This window comes from Centropristis striata, chromosome 14 (genome assembly GCF_030273125.1).
Source record: "Centropristis striata isolate RG_2023a ecotype Rhode Island chromosome 14, C.striata_1.0, whole genome shotgun sequence".
Classification (NCBI taxonomy): domain Eukaryota; kingdom Metazoa; phylum Chordata; class Actinopteri; order Perciformes; family Serranidae; genus Centropristis; species Centropristis striata.
In genome coordinates, this window is record NC_081530.1 from 5,828,428 (window position 1) to 5,850,746 (window position 22,319).

A 22,319-nucleotide genomic window follows, 5' to 3' on the forward strand; every position below is an offset into this window, starting at 1 on the left:
GTAGACAAGCTATTCCATATTCACCACATACACACTTACTTACTCACACATGTGCACCCACTCCCACAACCACACATGCACACAATTCAACCAAATGCTGTAGAGAAAAGATAGGTTTTTAATCTGTTTTTAAAAGTGGCTACTGATGTGGCAAGTTTAACTGTGTCAGGCACTTTCGCGGGGCATAAATACTAAAAGCTGCTGATCCAGTCCACATTTAGTGACAATCTTTTATTTCCAAAGATAAATGTGATGATGCAGATGCTGTCCCTTTTGGAGAAGCCTACATTTTCACAATTTCCAGTTTTGGGAAGGTTCCAAACATCAACCCAATTTTTATACAATCATCCATTTAAAAAAAAATCATGGTTGTGTTTTGTTCTACCCTGGGTAGGGGTATCTGAAAAACTAAAGGCCTTTTGGGGATTCGTTCCTCTCCTAATGATTCTCAGTTCTTCTCATTATACTACAGTGCACCTACAGATCAGCTGTTTCCAGCTTACTTCCTATAACCACTTTTCCTGTAAGGCTCATGCTTTAGTTACTTTACTAAGATGATCATCATCAATGATGTGAAAACTTCAGATGTCCACACAATCCAAAAATAAGCACTAGTTCAGAAATAAAACCCTGATATAATGTAGAGATTTTCTTCTTTCACACTGCTCTGTTTTCCTTTCCCTTCACTCACAAGTGTTTCCAGGTCAAGAGTTAATTAAAAAAGTACTAAAAACTATTTCATAGTATTTTTTGCGATAACGATATTCTTGACGATATTACAAAATACTGAAACATATATAGAAAATATGATTTTTTTTAGTCTGTATAAGTATAATAAAAATGTTCAACAAAATAATGTGTAATGTGTAGTGTAAAGTGGACAGTCTGTGGCATAGAGGTTAAAAACCATCATTGCATATTTTAATGAAATATTGTAAAGGAGAATAAAGGTTCTTGTATGTTTTATTTAAGGCATCTTATTTTGACAGTCTTCATGTAAATTCTGTGGTGGATTTAACACACTGTGCTCTTATTTTGAAAGCTGTGACGTTAGCACAGCACATGAGACTCTGGCGGGCCGCCAGGCTAGGTAATTAATGGGAAAACGTTACGCCACTACGTCAAGAAGTAGGAATGTTGCCAATATCATGATATGCATTTTTTTACCCATAATAAAAATATACCGGTATAATTGTGAACCATACGATATGACACACCCCTACTGCCTGTCTTTGTAGAAATTATCCGATACACTTGTTCAGCCACCATTATTGTTTTTCTTCAGTACGGCAATTCTCATACAAAGTAATAGCTGAAGGTGTTTCACAAATCAATGGTAAAATTACATTACAATAGTGAGTTAACAGACATTCATTGGGTGACAAAATTAGCTACCATATGCCTACCATATACACATAACATAACATTGCACCAACTCAACAACATGCACTGTACTGACACAGTCCACCATCACTGTGTTTAACCTTGAAGATGCAAACATTTTTGAGGTGCAAGCAAGACTCATTAGATTATCTCACACTCTTATACACTGTAGAAAGTATCCTAATCACCAATTCTCCAAAGTCTGACACAAGATATTAGAAGCTGGTTCCTAAATGTATCTTATTCGTTTGGGTGGTTGGTATTTTTTTTCCTCTGAGACATGGTTAATCTCACTGAAAAGACACAGAAGGGAGACTAAGTGGTTTGCAGTAGAGTCTAGAGAGAGACAAGACAGTGGCAGCACTTGCGGCCAGTTTCTATCTTCGTCTCCAAGGACATGAATGGTTTGGAGCCATAAAATATGGAACTTAATTCTAGCAATAGGTTTTGAGTTCCTGTGTACTTGAGCTCAAAATAGATATATCTATTGTGTTATTGGAGGTTTAATTCAAAAGCTCAGCTATTCTTTTTCATGACATATGTTCTTATCCTTGAGATTGACAGCACAGAACTCCATCTCCCAGTATATCTGTTCTCATTCCTTAGTTAAGACATGTCTCATGGTCAATGGCTAGATTTAGAACAAAATGTATTCCATTTTCAATAACCCTGCTTATGATATGCCTGGTGACATTTCAATTCAACAAGTAGGAATAAGTCCAAGAATTCCAAATTGCCATCTTTGTTTGGTGCCGTGGTTTGCGTAGCCCTGTGACCTGGGAGCTGTGTTGTCAGGGGCAACAGCTCCTGAAAGTCATCCAATATTCCTGATGGGATTCTGTTTATTCACTAGATCTGTAAACTACACATTGGGTACTACTGATAGTGCCATGTGAAGGGTAACTAATGACTGACTGATGAATTCAGTTGGTGTTATGTGCTCTGTTCCACTAGCAATATTTGAAAAGTCTGTTTTCAAAGAAAATCGTCTGGTGTCTCCCCTAGGTTGAGTGCTTAGGCTTGACAGATGGAGGGCTAACACACTTAAACACTCATTCTACCACCTAAACACAGAGTTATCAGTTAATATTCCAAATATTTATTAGTTACTTTTCCAAATCCACTTGAATCAGTTTAAACAAGTGGTGCCGATTAGATCCACCACACAGCATTTGAAAAAAGAATCACTTTAAGATGGTTGGTCCACTACTACTACTTTTTCCTTCTGCCAAAATAGTGGTGAAGAAGTTGAATTTACATAAAAACACAATTACAACTGGTGTATTATCTGTATGCCAACTTAATCAGAGCACACAATGCCAAATTGCCTACTTTGTTACCAAAACGACCGGTTGCTGCCAAGCCATGTAGCCATTACTTCCACCAACAGCCTCACCAATCTGATTTAATTGAACATCCTCAGTAAGCACCATTAACTTGCTGTTCACTAAGTTTTCGTGACCAGTAGGGTACCAACAATAATGTCCTCACATTAGCTCAGGTGAAGTTTACCTGCATGCTTTACAACGATGTTGCATATTGCTATGCTGAAGAAAATTAACTACCAGGATTCCCTTAGTAGATGAGGGAGAATATGCTAAGAATGTAGCCCATTGCAAAATCCTGTTCGTTGGGCAGATTGAGGAAATGTGGCATGAATCATCTGTTCGACTGACTTTAGCAGTTTCAGTAACAGACTCAGGACTGTCCCGCTGTTATAACATTTATATGAACTAACCACAGAAACTGGCCTTGTTCATGGATTTGTGGCATTGCACTGGTGTAGAATGAATATTTGGGAAATACTGGAATGGATTTTTGGCATTTAAAAAAAATAAATCATTTTTTGTTGGGCTTCCTGTTGGCCTGGTGGCCCACAAATTACAGGGAAAACACTGTCTTCCTGTAATTGGTCAAAATTGGGGTATTGGGGTACTTCTAAATCTAGAGCCCTTTTTCAAAATGTATTAAAATTACTTTGTTAATCCCACAACGAGGAAAATTCTACCTCTGCATTTAACCCATGGATCCGTTTTTACCAGTGAACACACCATGCTAGTCCTGGGATTCGAACTGGCGACCTCCAGTTTCAAGCCAGATTCCCAACCTCTAGGCTGCGGACTGCCCAAAATATTCACTGTGTACTCACATGTGGCAATAGTGCTGGATTCACTGCAATGGCATAGTCTGCAGACCAATCTAACTGTTGGCCATCAGTTTTTTGTTAAGTACAAAATTCCACGTGTTCATTCATAGTTATGATGAATCTACAATGTAAATAGTCATGAAAATAAAGGAAACGTATTGAATGAAAAGGTGTGTCCAAACTTTTGGCCTGTTCTGTACATGGATAACTGATATCTGGGCCAAGGCTTTCTCTTGACTGCACCAGTAATTGTTGACAGTTCAGTTACCACTTCAGACACCAAGTTTTTGGTACATTGCCCTCAAATTCTGCCTTTATATGCAGATTTATGTTAATAGAGGTTATCTGTAAAGAAAATTATTGATAATAATCCTGTGGTACATCAAACAATCACTATATTGCCAGCTTTAGTGTATTATTTGAGTGCTTACGTGAGTGATAGTCCTGATGCTGGAGATAATATGATACATCTCTGCTTAAAAGTTGTACTCATAACATTTTAGCTCATTTTAGAGATCACAAAGTAACTTTTTCAAGATTAAGACAAGGTCAAACAAGGATGGACTTTGAGGCTGAGATGAGAAATAAGCTGTCAGTACCTGGAGCTCATACGAGTCAGTCTTGCTCCTGAACTCTTTGTTCTTGTGCTGCACCACTGTCCGGACACCATCACTCCCTCTCAAACGAGAAGAGAGGCTGACATGAAAGGTTGGCATGAGAGACCTGGGTGAGAGATCAAAAGCTGGAAAGAGCAGAAGTCCACAAAGCAAGCGTCTACAGCACAGAGAGGAGTCCCGTTCTTACCAGCCTGTCTTTTGATTATCAGAGTGTTGCCAGTCGTACAGGAAGACATCATTACCATACCAGTTCCCCCTTTGCTTTTATTTGCCAATGACTGTAAATGCCAAAGAATGCCATTTTGTTACACATTCAAGCTTCTGATTTTCTTTTATTCAGTCGTCTGTACATTCAGGGGGCTTATTTAGCCATTGAATGGCAAGAGATTTCTCTTATCAATGATGGGCTACTGTAGAGATGTTAAATGTTAATAATGCATCACTTTCAAGCAGTCTTGCTGTCTGATCCAATCATGTGAAAGTGATGTTGAATTATATCCTGTGGGTTAACATGAGTTAAATGTTCTGTAGATATATTTATTGGCCCTGATGTGCTCAACTCAGTTATGCTTGCACCTTATTTTTTGAGTTAAATACGATCAAAAGGAAGTCTGATGTCTGATGTCTGATATATTTTTGTCATTGTCAACAATTTGGATGGAAAGATGAAACAACAGCATGTCATTCTGTTTCTAAATACTTTCTAACTTGCCTAACCTTTCTGTAGAACACACCCCTAAATCTCTTTAAACTTGCTTAAAACTTCTCACAAAAACATTGTTTAAATTGTTTAATTAGGATCAGACTTACATACTACTTGTTAGGATACATTCACTTTTGGTTTGGTTTTTCACATGGATGTCCCATAGTTTGTGAGATATTTGGTGACTGAGACTGTAGCAAAAGATTCACATCATATTTACGTAATATTAATAAGTCAAACTGCAGTGCTGTCCTAGTCTTCCCTTTTTTTATCATTTGTATAAGGAATCCAGCACCCAGTCTTCAAGTTCTTATCGTGAGTTGATCATGTCTTCAATTTCTTTTGAAGTTGAAATTGTGAGCATAACAGGTGGCTGTTCCAATAATAAAAAGACAACCCATTGGAACCCCATGGCATATCTAATGTCAACATTTCATATTTCACTCCTAGATGCATCCACAACTAGTTGGTTAGCTTTTGTCAAAGGAAAACAAACAGTTATTTCTATTAAATCTTAAAACAGTTAAGAATATTTCACTTCAGTCAACTCTACATTGCCTCTTCTATTTTTTTCCTGCCAAGCTCGTCATTTCTGACAAGGATAATCTTTCCTTCGGGGATTACGAAGATATCCTGTAGTCATCACTTTCTGTGAGCTTAGCTCATATTAGCCAGCAACCCATGGCTTAACGGTCTGAGCTTTGTATCTCAGTTCAAAAGGAACACCGAAGATTTGTGCCACGGTTCAGCCATAAGTCGGTCAAACCAGCATGGTGGTCGTTCATAACCCCCAGTTCCACGGTTCACAGCCCAATCAATGAAGATGAAGCGCCCAACTGTTGCCAGAGGTATTCCAGTAATATCTTTTTTAAGAAAATAAACGTTGAGTGGAGCTATATTGGAGCTAGCAGGACTAGACAGGCCTGTCCCTGCTTCATGCTGTGGAGGAAAATGGTGTTAGAAATAGCCAGTAGTTATGTTCACATCTCAGTTAGTCTTGAAGGTGAGGACAAATTCCAGCTGTGACTTAATTGCCCCAGTGGAATAATCAAAAGCTTGATTGGTTTATCCTGTCTTTGAGTTGATCTCAAGAAGAAACCAGTGGCCTGTAAAAACTGAATATACCCCACCAGCCTGAGCAGAGCAGAGTTCAGAATTAGTAATTCACCATGACACACAACAAATGGTCTCGCAATCAGAAAAGGACATCCATCCACCAAACAAAGTGTAGAGCTGAATAAACAACTCCATCTGCCCCAGTGTTTGCTTTTGATGGGCGCCTGACTCCCCAGTGTGGCACACAGTGACGGGCATGCAGAACATTGGGCTTTTGATTTGTGAGTCTTTCCCATTGCTCAAAAAGCCCGAAGGCTGGTTGACTGAATTAGGAGTTAGAGTGTTATCTCCCCAACGGAGGCAGAGTACTGATTGCTGCCCTCATTGGTAGTGAAGAGCACGTCTGCCTGGTGTAATAGCTGCCATAGAAGCCACATCAGCCAAGTAATTGTTTAGGCAACCTCAGAAAATTAAGAGGACAGCATTAAAATTCTTTCGCTTGGCTTCTTCTTGCTTCTCTGGGGCTACATTTTTTATCAAATGTTCAATTTGTGGGGCTGCAGTGTGATAGTAGATTGACAGTTTTTGACCAGAGCAGACCAGGTTTACATTTTCTTTTCCACCCTAGTTCCCAGAGTGTTAGAATAGTAAACCATGTGGTCACATGTACTATACGATACAGTCAACAATGACACTGTATCCACTTATTTGAGTTCATTGAAGAAAGGACATCAATTATAGCAATGCCAGTATGTCTCTTGATGCTGATTGGTTTCAATTTTGCCCTTAATTTATTGTAGCTTTCCAAAAAAGCAGCATTCCTTTGATTTATTTGTTTTTAAACACAAAGGTGGAAGTCTAGCCACAAAGAAAATATCCAAATCGAGACTGTTTTTACTTTCCCATTTCCTTGAGTTGTTTCCATTGGCAGTAAAGGATAATACAACCCACGGCAGAGCAAGAGGCAGGCAGTCATCTCTTTCCATTCAGGTTTGATGATTGATGGAGTATGTCCTCCAATTGATGAATGACACAACTCAAGTCTGCTAAATGTTTCCTGAATGCTTGACTTCTAGAAAGAGGAAAACTTGCAGTTTAATAGCTTTGGTCTCTTACTGTGGAAAATAATGTTCTTGCTATGCAAATTGCAATAAACAAAATGATATGTTGTTTTTATGTACTTATTCCATTATTTGCTGCTGAAAAACAAATCTTTTTTTCTTAACTGAATTCCAGTTTATTTCAACTAGTTACACTAGTAGACTTGACCAACATTCCTTGTCTTGCATTCACCAAGTTAATTGCTGAAGGCATAGATTTGGAAGGCAACATTACGATAAAGAAGCCTTAAAGGGACATTTGCATCTACTCATTGCTAGCTTGTGTTGATTAGTATAGCTAACAAATACTGCTAACTCACCAAGCACCACTGACTTAGTCAGCCAAGGAGGACCCCATTATTTTTTTTACATCTTGCATTGTTACAAGTGTCTGCCAGGTATATTTTGATAGAACAAAAATAGTTGAATGCATGAAACACTTGACAGCTAACACTAAAAAAATAGTCTAGGCTGATAGTACTACAGGTAAGAAGAAAAAATGGGTGAAGTGTCTAAGGTGGAATGTGCAGAAGCCTAAATTGAATGATTTCTGTATTTTAAAATGTGCAAAACTCGAAGTACTAAACTTTACACATAGGTAATGGTAAAAAGTGACTTATTTTTTGTGACCGTAACAATGTGATTATGTTTTAATGGTTCCTAGTTATAGCCACTGAAAGGTATGAACAGTCAGTCTGCCAGGTATATTTTGATAGAACAAAAATAGTTGAATGCATGAAACACTTGACAGCTAACACTAAAAAATAGTCTAGGCTGATAGTACTACAGGTAAGAAGAAAAAATGGGTGTCTAAGGTGGAATATGCAGAAGCCTAAATTGAATGATTTCTGTATTATTTTAAAATGTGCAAAACTCGAAGTACTAAACTTTACACATAGGTAATGGTAAAAAGTGAGTTATTTTTTGTGACCGTAACAATGTGATTATGTTTTAATGGTTCCTAGTTATAGCCACTGAAAGGTATGAACAGTCAGCGTATTGGGCTGTATTTCCTCTGTTTCTTCAAGAATAATAACAAGCCGTGATGTTTATACCACTCCCTTTATGAGAGGCAGTGACATGGACAATAGGACAACTGATGTTGTCTTTAATGAGCAATCGTAATTGATTTTTACCATACCGGCAATCCTTTTCTCTGTTTCCAGGATGCTATGGCGTGGATGGTGAGAGCGACTCAATCATGAGCTCTGCCTCAGAGAACTCAACAGAGCCTTGGTTCTGTGACGCCTGTAAGAACGGAGTGACTCCCAGCTGTGAGCTGTGTCCCAACCAGGATGGCATCTTCAAAGAGACAGATGCTGGGAGGTAGGATACAACACAGTTTGACCCTGTGGTCAGTTGCCATTTACGAGAGGCAGCAAGTGAACACGTTCAGAAACAAATAACGCCAAATGACCTTAGCTGGTTAAAATGCTGAAGGCATTATATGTGCAATCTAAACTGTACATATATTCAGTAGTGGAGAGACAAGGAAGCGGGATTAAGGAGGAGAGAGAGAGAGTTAGCAGAGGTATGAGAGAAGAGGATGGAGGGAAGAGAAGAGAAGAGATAGAGGAAGAAAAGGAGTGAGAGAAAGAGTGTGTTATGTGAAGCGTGGAGACTTCAGCCACGTTATCGCTGATAGTGCTCCTCAGCCAGGCTGCACCCGAATTTACTACTTCACTAGAGCATGAAAAACACAGCAAATTAAACTGTGAAGCGGTTGCTTGCTAGAGATGGATATCTTTATATTGGACTTCGGATTCTCTTCCCTAAAGTCCGCATTTGAAATTGTGTCACACCAAACCATAGCTAGAGTCTGGGGCTACATAAATCTATGAATCCATTTCTTTTTGAAGTGTTTGAGCAAGTCACTGCAGCCAATTCCATGATATGAAGTTTCTTATTGTCTGCAGTAATTCACTGCACTAAATGCAGAAATAACCACAGCCATAGATTTTAATCAATTTGATGGTGTTGCTTGAGATCAGTGACCCGAAATCAATACATTTTAAATGTCACCTTTTTTAAAACAACTTTTCATCTCGAAACATTTTCAGGACATGCTTTTCATACTGATGTGATTTAGTTTGTTCTGTTTCTCTTAAACAAACTAGTTTATCAGTCCATTTGATCTTTCTTCTTCTTCATTTTTCAGATGGGTGCATGTGGTTTGTGCACTTTATGTTCCCGGAGTTGCATTTGGAGACATAGATAAACTACGACCAGTGACGCTCACAGAGATGAATTATTCAAAATATGGGGCCAAGGCAAGTACTCTTTTTACATATTGATGCAGGTTGGATTATAAGTTCATGTTGGTTTAGGTTTTACTCCCATGTTTAACATCCTGCAGGCGCCACTTTTAAGATATTCTTTTAGATTAATGTATCCTAAATGTGAATCCAAATGATATTGATTTTGTTTCATAACTCCTGCTTATTGTCCACAAGAACAAGAAAATGTAAATTACTTGAAATATATTTAAGATGCTCACTTATACTGAAAAAACTTTTTAAAAAATGGTTTTAAAAATGATAATACTTGCCTGTAACGCATTATTGACAGTTGAAGCAGACGCTGAAGCACTTGAGGAGTTAAAGCACTTAAATTGTCAGTTGAAGTGTAAGGATTAAAAAAGTTATCAGGCGAAGATTTAAAATGAGAGCAAGTAGATAGCAATGAGCTGAAGTCTTAGGTGAATTGAAAGTGCTAAAAATAATTGAAATCAATAAATGCAGTTGAACTCTTGTTTGAACAGTGAGATGAAGTTGAACTGTCAGGCTCTAAGTAAACCATGTAAGTAGTTGGAATGTCGGTTTAACTGGATGCAAGGGCAACAGTTGAACCGTTATTTTGCCCTTGAAATGCAGGCTGAAGGCAGAGCTCTGTAGGTAGTTGTTTGCCTTTTAAGTGTGACAAAAAGTTGAAGCATCAGTTTTGACAGTAGTTGATATTTGTAATGCAGGGGTGTCTGGCGAGGCAATACCAAATTATTATATAATTATTGTACTATAAAAGCTGACCCGCCGGTATTATACGGCGTATTTACAGCTAATACTACAAATCCCACAATGCCCTGCTGTTGTTTTGGCGCATCAATCAGGACAGGACCCAGAAACACGCTCCTCTGTGACAGTCGTCATAGCAACCTCAAGCTAGAGCTGTCTCCGAGCTACCCCTTCCCAAAAATGGCGAAAAAGGCAGAATTTGTTAACCTGTTGAAAAAGTTTATTTTGATATTTAAATCAGAAGGATGCAAATAGAAAAGAGTCATACGATTTACATTTCATTTTTATTTAATAAATTAATGACATTGATGTGTTTTTTATTTGAAATTTGATTTTGCATGTCTGCACTATTTAGTTATATATTGTATGTTTATAAGCATTGCTGGTTCCATATTCAATGTTAAAGCAAAACATGTTTGGTATATATTAAAAGGTTTATTTGTTCAATGTTGGCCCGAGATTTTATTCAAGTTTTAAATTTTGGCCCATTGTGTATTTGAGTTTGACACCCCTGGTGTAATGGCTGAAAGTAGTAGCAGTAAAGCCATAGGAAGCAGTGTTTTCTTTCTGCTTGTTGCAGCTACAACTCAATGTCTCCCTGTCGATTCTATTGTATTTAGGAGTGCAGTTTCTGTGAGGACACCCGCTTTGCGAGGACCGGTGTGTGCATCAGCTGTGATGCAGGAATGTGCCGATCATATTTCCATGTCACCTGTGCGCAGAGGGAGGGGCTCCTGTCTGAGGCTGCTGCAGAGGAGGTTAGTACTTTCATTATTGGGCTGGGTAAAAAAAATTGGGTCCTGTGGTTTATGACATAGATACTGAACCCCAACCCCAAGGAAAGACCAGCCCTCATTTGAAGATATGACTTGCAGGGTTTCTTTGGATGATTAACTAAACAAAATATTCTTTACCTTGCAGACAGTTAAGATATTTTGACTTAAGTACAATCAGTTGTGGCATTAATTTATAGATATGAGGTACAAACAGGGTAGAGTTATTTGAAACATTTTGAGTTCAAACAAGATTTGGCACTGCTCATTTTGTCTGTGAAGTCTTTGCTGATTCATTGCCCAGCATTAACCTGTCTAACGTAACAGCAGGCTGGAACATTAGCTTCTGGCCTATAAGCTAGGCAGCATGGTGCCACCAGCCTTCACTTTATCTTCTCTGACGCCCTGCACACACTCTTATAGCAGAACAAAGCATTGCAAATACTGTAAATCCATTTCATGAGAATGGATCATGTTTCAAAGGGTCTCAAGGTATAGTTCGAAGTAATTGCTAACAAGCTAACCCGTTTGCAACATGACAGCACAGGTCAGTCACCAAAGCTATCAAAGCTAGCCGATTCAAAATTTATAAATAGATAAAACTACTTTTTATGTTGTGCTATATTTCTTCATGTTTTTAACTTGCTGATGGTATTTGGCTTGCTAGATATCTTCAATTGTAGGAAATATAGTTTATTTTTATGTCAATATATATTGTATATCTCAGCCAACGGTGCCAGCTCATCTTTACTAGCCTACTTGTCCTTCAGTTCCTGATGTTGTGACAGCCCTATGGTTCTTGGTGTAAGGTTGTTAGGTTTCCTTTTCCTTTCAAAGACACTTAAATCACCTTTTTTCTGATGCTCTCTTTCAACTTGAGCAGGTCGCCTTTACCATGTCTATATGCCTAAATGCATTGAGTTGCTGCCATGTGATTGGCTGATTACATATTTGCGTTAACAAGCAGTTGAGCAGGTGTACAGCTTCTATCATGAAGTCCATTATCATTAAGCATGCTGGAATGGAGTGGATTTTTGTGTGGAAATTGTCAATGTAGTAAAAACTGTTGCCCATTTGTTACAGCTGTTAATGCAGTCTTGTTTCCTCAGGATATTGCTGATCCATTTTTTGCATACTGCAAACAACATGCAGACCGCTTTGACAGGAAGTGGAAAAGGAAGAATTACCTGGCCCTACAATCATACTGTAAGGTCTCTCTACAGGAAAGAGAGAAACAGCTTACTCCTGAAGCTCAGGTAAATTGAATTCATTAATATTAGGTGCTGCACCCAAATGTTAGAACAACTGTAAAACTGTGTTTGTTCCTCCATCCAAATGTGCCCATATGACTTAACAAATAAGATAAGGAGAGTTGTTAGCAAAAAGTTTGGAATTTTTGCAGATGTGTACACTGTAAAAAAAAATCTGTTTAATTTACGGTAAAATACCGGCAGCTGTGGTTGCCAGAACTTCACCGTAAGAAATACAGTGAGCGTATGTAAATGTAAATATCAGCAAAAAAACTGTAATTTATACTGAATAATCCCATTACTTTCAGTTTAATTGTGTCATCATGGTATTTCTCCATTAATTTTACATGAAAATTGTTTATTTTTACAGCACAACTGTGTTTTCTACAGTTTATGACAGTAGAATTTAAAGTTTTATACTGTTCTTTGATTTACAGTAATTAAAAGTATCTACTACGGTGATGTACAATGTTCAACTTTACGACCTATTTCTGATGCAATTTGACAGTGTTTTACTGTAATTTCTACAAACATTTTTTACAGTGTACCTATTCAGTTGAGTGGTGAAGACTAGGGTTACGATTAGGGCAGAATAAAGAATAAGACGGATTTAAGAGTATGCAATTGCTAATAGTCATAAATGATATGATTTTTGATGATATGCAAGGATTAATATTTACTATTCCATTTTGTGGGAAGAATGGCAACTTGTGTGTATCCAACCTGCAGGCCCGAATCACAACCCGCCTGCAGCAGTACAGGGCAAAAGCAGAGCTGTCCAGGAACACTCGGCCTCAGGCATGGGTGCCCCGGGAGAAGCTACCACGACCTCTGACCTCTAGTGCCTCAGCCATCAGGAAACTGATGAGAAAAGCGGAGTTGATGGGCATCAGCACTGACATTTTCCCAGTGGACACGTCTGATGCCAATGCTAGCTTGGATGGACGCAGGAAGCATAAGCAGCCGGCTCTCACTGCAGACTTCGTGAACTACTACCTTGGTGAGAAAACTCATATTCAGCTCCAGTCACTGCAATTGTGTTGGTCTTTAAAAAAATACAGATATATCAAAGTAAAATATAGTATTTACAGATACTATTTATGTGATCTAAGTTTTAAGCAGCTTCTTTCCACATCCGTGTGTCAGCGAGGTTTTGCTTTGGTCAATGTGAAGTAAATGTCGTCATCAGCTCATGTCTGAAAGGACTGTATGCATTGCAAGCACACTCTTGCGTTTCGCTTGTGTCTGTGAGCGGTAAAGGTCCATAACTATCCAAAGATGTAGAATGCAGAAAGTATATCTGAGCCTTTAGAATCAGCTGAGAACCTTTGGAGTGGATCTCTCCAAAATATAGCAACACCTTGAATGCTTTCTGCTTGCCATAGCCAGAATTGCTGTGTTTGATGTCTATATAAAATTGAGAATACATTCAAAGTAGAGGGCTACAGAGCCCCCCAGGGGTCATTAGTAGAAAAAACAATTGGTCATCCATGTGCAAAGATTTGCAAAAAGACAAAAGGAACCGTAGTGTATTTATTTCATGGCAGATTAATTCAATGCAGAGAACTACTATATGTGATATAAGTCATGTAAAGCCTAGGCCTGTTGAGGTAAAAATAAGTGTCACCAGACCTCTGTAGCCTGTACATGTCTGCTTAAAGCTACATTAGTTAATACTAGCATAACACCCGAATCTCTGATTAAAATGTCAGTGGTTGAGTTGCATTGTGGGTAAGTTAAGAATAAGATGGAATAAGGTTTGCTGGATCGATTTTAATACTTCTTTGTGTGCAAAGATAAATCAGCACTCTTTTAACAAGCTGAAAAAAGGCTAGCATGTTGGCCATTGTACAGTTTGTCTTTCATTGTTAAAAGTGCAAGTTATATTCTAGTCTCTGTTACCATCATGGATTAATTGCGACAAAAACTGATTTATGTTTCACCAATTTACAGCAATTATTAATATGTCCTTCAAGTCAGTTTATGTGGGTAAAAACCACATCGTAGCATCTCACAGTGGAGAAACATCACTTTGCCTAAATATAGAGTGTATCCGCTAACATTAGAGGAAATTATTTTATTGTCATGATACAAGGTTAATAAACTTCAGAGAAAATGACTGCATATCACCTCTGCTTACCAAATTCCTGGGGGAAACCCTGCATTACCACAGGACTTTCCAGCCTCCCACCCCTGTTATTCTTTCAAAAATAAGCCAGAGCATTTCTTCAAGAAGAAAGTTTAAAAGGCATAGGTTCATATAAAAATTAAGTGTAGTCAATGTGTATTCAAAAAGCAACAGTGACACTAGCAGCATTGTTTTCCATTTATTTTCTTCTTTTATCAAAGCTAAAAGCGTTTTAGCATTTATCACTGTACTGTATAACTTTAACTATCGTAAAGTTTGTGTAAATGCTGTTTAAAGACATTTTCTTACCAAATAAATGATTGTAATGCCAGGTGTGTGAGACACCATGCCAGTAACCTTGAGAGCATACTCCATTAGCCTGCAGCAAAGAGCATATCTGCCATCAGTACATTCTCTCATGTGGTTTTTCCTGTATATAGATTGTGATCGTGCTATTGATTTTTCTCCCATTGATATTCAGAGCGTAACATGCGAATGATCCAGATCCAGGACAACATCTCTGAACAGAAGAACTTAAAAGACAAGCTGGAGAGCGAGCAAGAAAAACTGCATGTGGAGTACAACAAGGTGAGCAGCACAATCTAAACCCACAGAAAATAGGTAATTTCTGGGGACAGACTGGTTCATGAAATGTAGAGTACCCCCATTTGTGCCAATATTATAACATTGCATTATAAGTACGGTTATTAGGTGGTATAACAAAGAATTCTTACCTCAGAGGAAAACACCTGGGGCATTATGTATCAACGTGGTGTATGCACAAAAAGATTGCTTTGTCAAAAATACGCTACATGTATGAAAAAAAGTTCAGTTGGTCATCAATCATGACTCAAGTTTCGTGCAAGCTTGTGGGCACAAGTTGCATGGATCCAAGCTGAACATTGATAGGCTGATATAAGGTGGGACGGGCTGGGTTGACGAGAAGCTCCGTCTTAGAGAGGTTAAGCTGAAGGTGATGTTCTGTCATCCATGTGGAGATGTCCACAAGGCAGGCAGAAATATGAGCCGAGACTGTGGGGTCGTTTGGTGGAAAGGAAAGGACCAGCTGGGTATCATCGGCATAACAATGATATGAGAAGCCATGATTGCGGATGTTTGTGCCAAGAGAGGTGGTGTAAATTGAGAAGAGGGGGGGGGCCTAGCACTGATCCTTGAGGCACCCCAATGAAAAGGTTTTTCAGTTTGGACACTTCTACCTTCCAAGGTACTTTAAAAGATCTCCCTGCAAGTTAGGACTCGAACCATCGGAGGGCAGAACCTGAAATACCAAGTTCTGTGAGTGTAGAGAGGAGGATATGGTGGTTAACAGTGTCGATGGCTGCAGAGAGGTCCAGCAGAAAATGAGCTGATGATTGGCCAGCTGCTCGAGCCAGACACAGTGATTCTGTTACAGACAGGAGTGCAGTCTCAGTAGAGTGACCCTGCTTGAAGCCAGACTGATTTGGATCGTGCAGGTTGTTCCCAGAAAGGAACCTGGAGACTTGGTTCAAGCTCCAGAATTTTTGAAAGGAATGGTAGGAGTGAGACAGGTCTGTAGTTTCCCACCTGTGTTGCAAATCAACTAAACTAACAACAACTGGCATCATTGTTTCAAGTTTATATTTCCCTAACAATGGAGGAAAATGCCTTTTTTCCACCAGTCCTAAATATGGAGTTCTTAGATGAGTTTTATTATGAGGAATAATGGAGAGCAATGTAAACTAAGTGAAACTAATTTCCCACCTATGACACGCCTTCCGTTAAAACTACATTGTCCAACAGTTGTTGCTAAATGTAATGTTGCCACAAGAGTGCACAGAGAGCCAGGATGCACAGGGTGCAAGGCGCACAGATCCATCTCCCTGGGGCAGAAAATGCACTGTGTGCCATAAAGATAATCACAGAACATTGGTAAGCACCAGTGGAGCAGATTACTTTTCTGTATTCTGTTGTGTTCTGTTCGGGAAAAAACTGTGGTACACTGGGCATAAACTGGGTTGTGACATGTGCTACAGACATATGTATGATGTGTTGTTGTGACTGGTTTGTACATTCAGCTATAAGGTTTGGCTGGTGTGTGGTTCAATGTACTACCAATAAGTTAAATAACCATAACTAGGTTTTTGAAATATGACAAACCGAGACACTGAACTTTTAAGAGGACAAAAGTAGATATTAGCTAACATAAGCTTGCTAATATTAGCTTGCTAACAAATAGCTAACATTAGCTTACTAACAGCCAACAGGCGACACTGTGAATGTGCAGAGATCTCAGCTTCTGCCTGAGAATGATAAGCTGATCTTCCTAAAAAAAAAAAATAACTTGTTAATTCCAAACTAGATACACATGCAAGCTTTAGTTTGTTTATTTGAAGAGAATAATTTTACTTCATGTGTTATCTCAGTTTCTTATGGACAATGTTCAGCTCAGCTTATACAAGTATATCACCACATAAATGTGATCTGTCTATGCTACGTGATAAAAACATAATTTTTTGTGAGCCTTTCTCTCATTTCTCCTCAAACATGTGACCTCTGAAGAGGCTGCCATTCCATCTGTCTGCATGGAGCAGAGAATACAGTAGCGGAGTAAAAGTCACAGGAGTTAATGTTGCATTCAGTCTTCTGCCGTGCGTGTTAAGCGTTATTAATGGAGTGTGTGTTGCTAATTGCACTGCTTGAGTTGGTCTGACATGACTTTGGCCTTGAAGAAAATGCCAGGAGGGGAACGTCATCACAAGTCTGAGTTTGACTGATATATACTAATAGAGCCCAATACAAGGTTCACTTTGTGGCACAAGGCTCAACTCGCATCATATGAAAGTGTATATATTTACCAGTTACACTGACTAACTAAAATTTGTTCAAATGTGATCTGCAGTCTGTGCCCCTGTATCATGTTGTCTCCTTTCCCCTACTGCAGCTCTGTGAGTCCCTGGAGGAGCTGCTCAATGTGAATGGAGAGCTGCGGAGTGAAGGCCAGGCCATGTGGACTCTGCTGGGAGGCATGCTGGGCCAGGTACCATTACCATCACTGCCTTTTGACACACCATCTTCCCTTTCTGCTGTCCCTTCCAACCATCTTGCTCTCCACGTATCGTATCATATCGTATCATAGCGGTGATTTGTGATTGAGAGTTATCAGGATTGTGAGTAGCAACCCAAATGGCCAATGATGGGTTGATACTGCAGTCTAACCCTGCTTTTTAAAAAAAAATGAAAAATCATTTCATTTTGCATCATTTTGATTGACCTGTCATTTGCCATGAAGTCAGACGTAACTGTGGGAAGTAAAAGCTGTCTCCAACTTCTTGTTCCTATGGCAACCAGTTGCCAAGATGTGCCCCTATGGCTGTTGGGCTATTTAATTAATGTGAACTGCAATCTACAAAATTAAATTCAGAGCTTTAAAAAGGCAATCTTAATCTTAATCCTGTTTTTCGTTGGAACGACTTAAAACTTGAAGTTGCACACAAAATCACCGTAACATATATGAGATGTCCCTTATAAAACAATGTTCTGCAGCATTTAGGTGTAAGTGATGATAGATGGCATATTTTCCAGCAAACACCTCACAAAACATTTATCACAGGTGGGAGTTAATGTAGCAGTGTAGCAGTACTGTGTTGCTGTTTGCAGGGCTTTCCACTAGGACATGGAGTATCCAGACAGTGTGGAAAAATTGCTGGTTAGGGGGGTCCGGGGGCATGCCCCTTGCAGAATTTATAAAAAAAAAATTAAAAAGACTCTAATGCCATCATATACACTGATATTAATCATTGCATATTTTAATAAATTATTATAAATGGGAATAAGGGTTCTTCTTCTATGTTTTATTAAAGGCATCATATTTTAACAATCTTCTTTGTAAATTCTGTTGTGGACTCTGTTCACACACTGTGCTTTTATTCTGTAAGCTGCATGTTTTTAGTGACAGGAGGTAATTCTGATCATTAGTCACAGTTTAACTTTTTGTGATTAAAACAGCTAGCTAATGTTAGCCCGCGGCTACCTAGTGGCATATGCAACAACTACTCAGACACTAGTGTCTTGACCTCAAAGATCAGAGGAAGCTGTTAACTCTACCTCTTTACCTAAAATAATGAAAGAAAAATGATATGAATTCCACTGTGGTGCCTGGGACAATGTCTTCACTCCTTTGGGGTTTTATGTATTTAAGTACCAGCTGAATCCATAATAACCCTTATTAAAAGTATGGTCGTTGGGGGTATGAGTCATGTAGATAAATGGTCAAATGATGTTAATGTGGTGGCGAGGCAGCAGAATGGACAGGAACTCGAAAGAGACTGGCAGTGAATCTGCAATGACCACCATAAATCACCTAATTATGAACATGCACGATTTAAGTAGCAACATCAGTCATAGCACCGCATGCTTTTGTGTCATCTATCTGCCACATTTTCATCTCCTATTTGTCATCCTGCCTGTGCATTTGCAGAAATTATTGATGTCCCCAACTGGGACTCTCATCCTTCTTCCAGTACACAGTCGGTGCTTTTGTTCCTAATGCTCCTGGAAGTTTAGCATTCTTGGCAACTTCACAAGAAAACACTCAGAAGACATTTTCCACCAACCTCTATAAAATGTCATGAGGCACAAACAGCTACTGGGCAGCAAATGCTATATGTTGCTAGGCAAATGCTTTAATGCCAAGTGTTACAGATTTGTTCAGTTTAGTGTCAGGCCCCGTTTACACGAGGACGCTCGCGGGTAAAAACGTCAAAATATTTTATCGGAAGTGCCTTTCGTTTAGACGGTGACGGCGTATTTGGGGCTTAAAAACGCAAAAATCTGAAACCACCTTCCAAAGTGGAAAAGTTAAATACGCTCCGCCATATCGTGTCCATCTACACTGCCAAGACGCAAAACTCTGATCTGATCTGCTCACGTCACGTATGTGTTTACGTCACATACATGCTCCAGTACAGGAAAATAAACAAATGTGGGATTATTTCCATGCGTCGGACCTTCAAGCTGCTCTGGCAGCTCTAATAAACTTACAGGAGTCTTTCCACCAAATGTACAGGACATGTACAGATAGTATTAGTGAACAGAGAAGGATTTATCACTATCACATTTTGGATGCAGCAATTCGTCGGAGGCGAGCCAGACGGCTGTGAACGAGACCTGGGAGATCTAGTGGATGGTGGATAACTTTGTGGAAGGAGTAGCTGATGAAAATGTGTGGCGTGAAAACTTCTGCATGCCCAAAGATGCTCTTATCGCTTTAAGTGATGCCGCCTGGCTGCATACAATCGAATTTCACACACTTTTGCGTCACCATATGCACGCAGATTTCCTCCCGAAAATGCTCGTCTAAACGAGGAATAAAAAGTAAAGACGCGACGCCACTTTTGCGTCTTCTGTTCAGACCGTCCTCGTGTTAACGTAGCCTAGATCTACAAGCATCTGGCACAGTTCAAAACTGAAGGCACTCTGAGGGCAACCAAGAGGCCAAGACCTTCACTAAATAAGACAGGGGATTCTCTTTGTATACTTTGGAGGTCTTGGCATTGAAGTCCATAGCTGCGCTGAAACTATTCCCCCTTGTGTCTATGAGTTTAGGTACTAGGTACTGTTCTCTGCCACCAAAAAAAAAGGGAAATAACTTTTTTGATTTTCAGAATCACTGATTTGTTATACAATGCAGAAAGAACTGAGCACGGCATGATGTAGAAGAATAGGTATTGTCTCCAAACTAGAATAGTACATTATAATGTGCAGAATGATATGTAAATAAGAAACGATATGACGATGAATTGCTTGAAAATTTGCATTAACTTCAAGGAGTTAAATAAAACCTTACGATTAATAAAAATCAGGGTACATTCAAATAAGTTGACAATAGTTGACGAGGCTGATGTTTGTTGGGGACTGGAATGGATGCAAATGTCCACTTTATAACAAACACCATGGATGGGCTTCCTTCAATGGTTGTAAATCTCAAATTGAAAAAAAAGTTGGGATGTTGTCTAAGACGTGAAATTGATTGCAATAATTGGCTTATCCTTTGTGATGTATATACTGTTGAAAGCTGTAAAAAGAGGACCCATGGATAGATATAGAAAACAATCAATTACAGAGCAACAGCTTACTGTTAGCACTTTTTTCCAAGGACAACGTGAAATCAACAAATTTTGTCATTAATAGTACATTAAAAGCCTGGAATAGAATTTTAAAAAATCTCCATCAAGAAATAGGGGGTTGGTAAAGGAGGGTCGGTACAACCAATTATTAGTATTGAGGGAAGCATTGAACATTATAAGACAGATAAATTCTGAAGTAACTTTGATTTTGATGAAATACTATGAAACTGATATTGATGAAATTCTGAAACTGCTATTTGTTTTATTTATATATTTATTTTTGTTCTTATGTCCTTCCTGGTACCTAATATGATGACCCACAGAAATGAATAAAATAAAATTCTAAAAAAAAAGAAAGCTGTAAAAAGATAAAATATTCTATGTCCAAACTTTTGTTTTTGTTAATATTCACTCAGAAAACTGAATTAAATCCATTGTGCTTTTCTTTAACTTTTACACAGTGTCCCAATTTTGGCTTCTGGGTTTCAAAAGTTATGCAAAGAGCAAAGCTTAGCAAATGGGACTTAATGAACATAAACAACATGATTGTTCTGTTGAATGATTGAAGCAGTCAGACTGCAGTAGGCTATTCCTGTGGCCAAGACGAGTTTCAGTCTAGCACCCCTGAGACTAAATTATTAGGAAAAAAAACCTACCACACTGATTGGTTTTGCACGGACTTTGTTGCCTTTCCTTTTTAATGGTTTTAAACATTTAGCCACAACTTGTTTTTCATTATTTTACTGTATTAAATATGAGGAAAATGCCCAGCAATAGAAAGTGCCCTATTGCTTGTGCGCTGTAATGTTTGATGTTATTTGTAGTTTTCCCTAGGCACACAGCTGTGTGGCAGGAGCCAAACGGCTTGTAGTGTGTGTGTGTACCTGGCTGTTTCCACTCACTATTTATAATCTGCACCTTTAAATGTCTTCATCTGTCTGATAAAGCATGTTAACAATGAAACTGAAACTGCTCCATATCAGCAGTAGAGACACTTCCACGTGGTCGGATGCAGGCTGACTGCAGTCCACGTTGAGAAGATAGCCCCAGTAGCCCCTTGTGCTTTGGTCGCCCTGTCTCCCCATCTATCAGGCCTCCCTGCGGGAACGCTCCCTGGGCGCTGCAGGCAGAGCGAACACGCCCAGATTAGAGCTTCCTTAGGGAAAACCTTGTCTGTTAAGTGACAGATTTGGCCCCTACGAGATAAGTTTTCTAATTAACCTGCATGGCAGGAATGCACCTGAGATACAGGGGAGAATAAACTAACTGTCTGCTGCTGCTTTTCACCTGCCACATACAATAGGTTCCCTTTGCTTCCCCTCACAACTCTGCTGTGAGAGAACTTTTACAGCTCTAACACTTTATTTGGACATTCTAAGCTCTCAGCCAAAACAAAGCAGGTGTTCAACAAAGGGTCATGTGTAGGTTAGCCTAACTTTAATTATAGCAACATCAGCCTACAATTTCACCTCCCTCTCTGGGGTTTAGTGGGTCCGGTAAAATTGTGGAGGAATTTTCTCTGAGACAGAATATTCAACAAGATTTCACGTTAAAGGATTGACAGTTTGCAACATGAACTCTTCTTAAACCTGATTGGATGAACAAGCCCTTGCTCTGCTGTCATTGCCAAAAACATGGCAGCTGTCTCCAAATATTTCTCCGATACTATCCACCAAATTGAGTTTCTTAATTTGAAGCAGACATTATGCATTGCGGTAACGGAATCACACCACGTTAAAGAGGTGAGCTAACCCATACAAAAGAACATTTCCTTTTGAGATAGTTTGGGTTTTATATGCCCATATTATGTGAATCATCAGCATTAGGCTGGTACATTACTGTACAGGGAAAATCAGCACAAACATTTAAAATGTCCTTATTTTTAAGCTCAGAATTTATATGAATACATTTTTTCCTTCAGTGGCCTAACGGAGTTTTAGGTGTAATGCTGTCGAGGATAACCCCGACTGTGAGCTTGTAAATTCTGAAATCATTTTATAATCTCAGATCTGACCTGAGCATCCCTAAATTCAATATTTAGCAAT

General features: G+C 39.0%; 1 protein-coding gene across 5 annotated transcripts in view; it reads left to right on the plus strand.

Moving 5' to 3' along the window:
• phf14 (PHD finger protein 14) overlaps positions 1–22,319 on the plus strand; it is a 109,072-nt gene that overhangs the window by 11,461 nt on the left and 75,292 nt on the right. For 4 of the 5 annotated variants that reach the window (XM_059349486.1, XM_059349489.1, XM_059349488.1 and 1 more), the window contains exons 5-11: positions 8,172–8,331; positions 9,164–9,275; positions 10,637–10,774; positions 11,899–12,045; positions 12,739–13,039; positions 14,649–14,755; positions 17,091–17,186. In XM_059349486.1, the coding sequence (XP_059205469.1) occupies positions 8,172–8,331; positions 9,164–9,275; positions 10,637–10,774; positions 11,899–12,045; positions 12,739–13,039; positions 14,649–14,755; positions 17,091–17,186 (1,061 nt within the window). The remainder of the gene's footprint in view (positions 1–8,171; positions 8,332–9,163; positions 9,276–10,636; positions 10,775–11,898; positions 12,046–12,738; positions 13,040–14,648; positions 14,756–17,090; positions 17,187–22,319) is intronic. The other variant, XM_059349487.1, reaches the window with a different exon arrangement.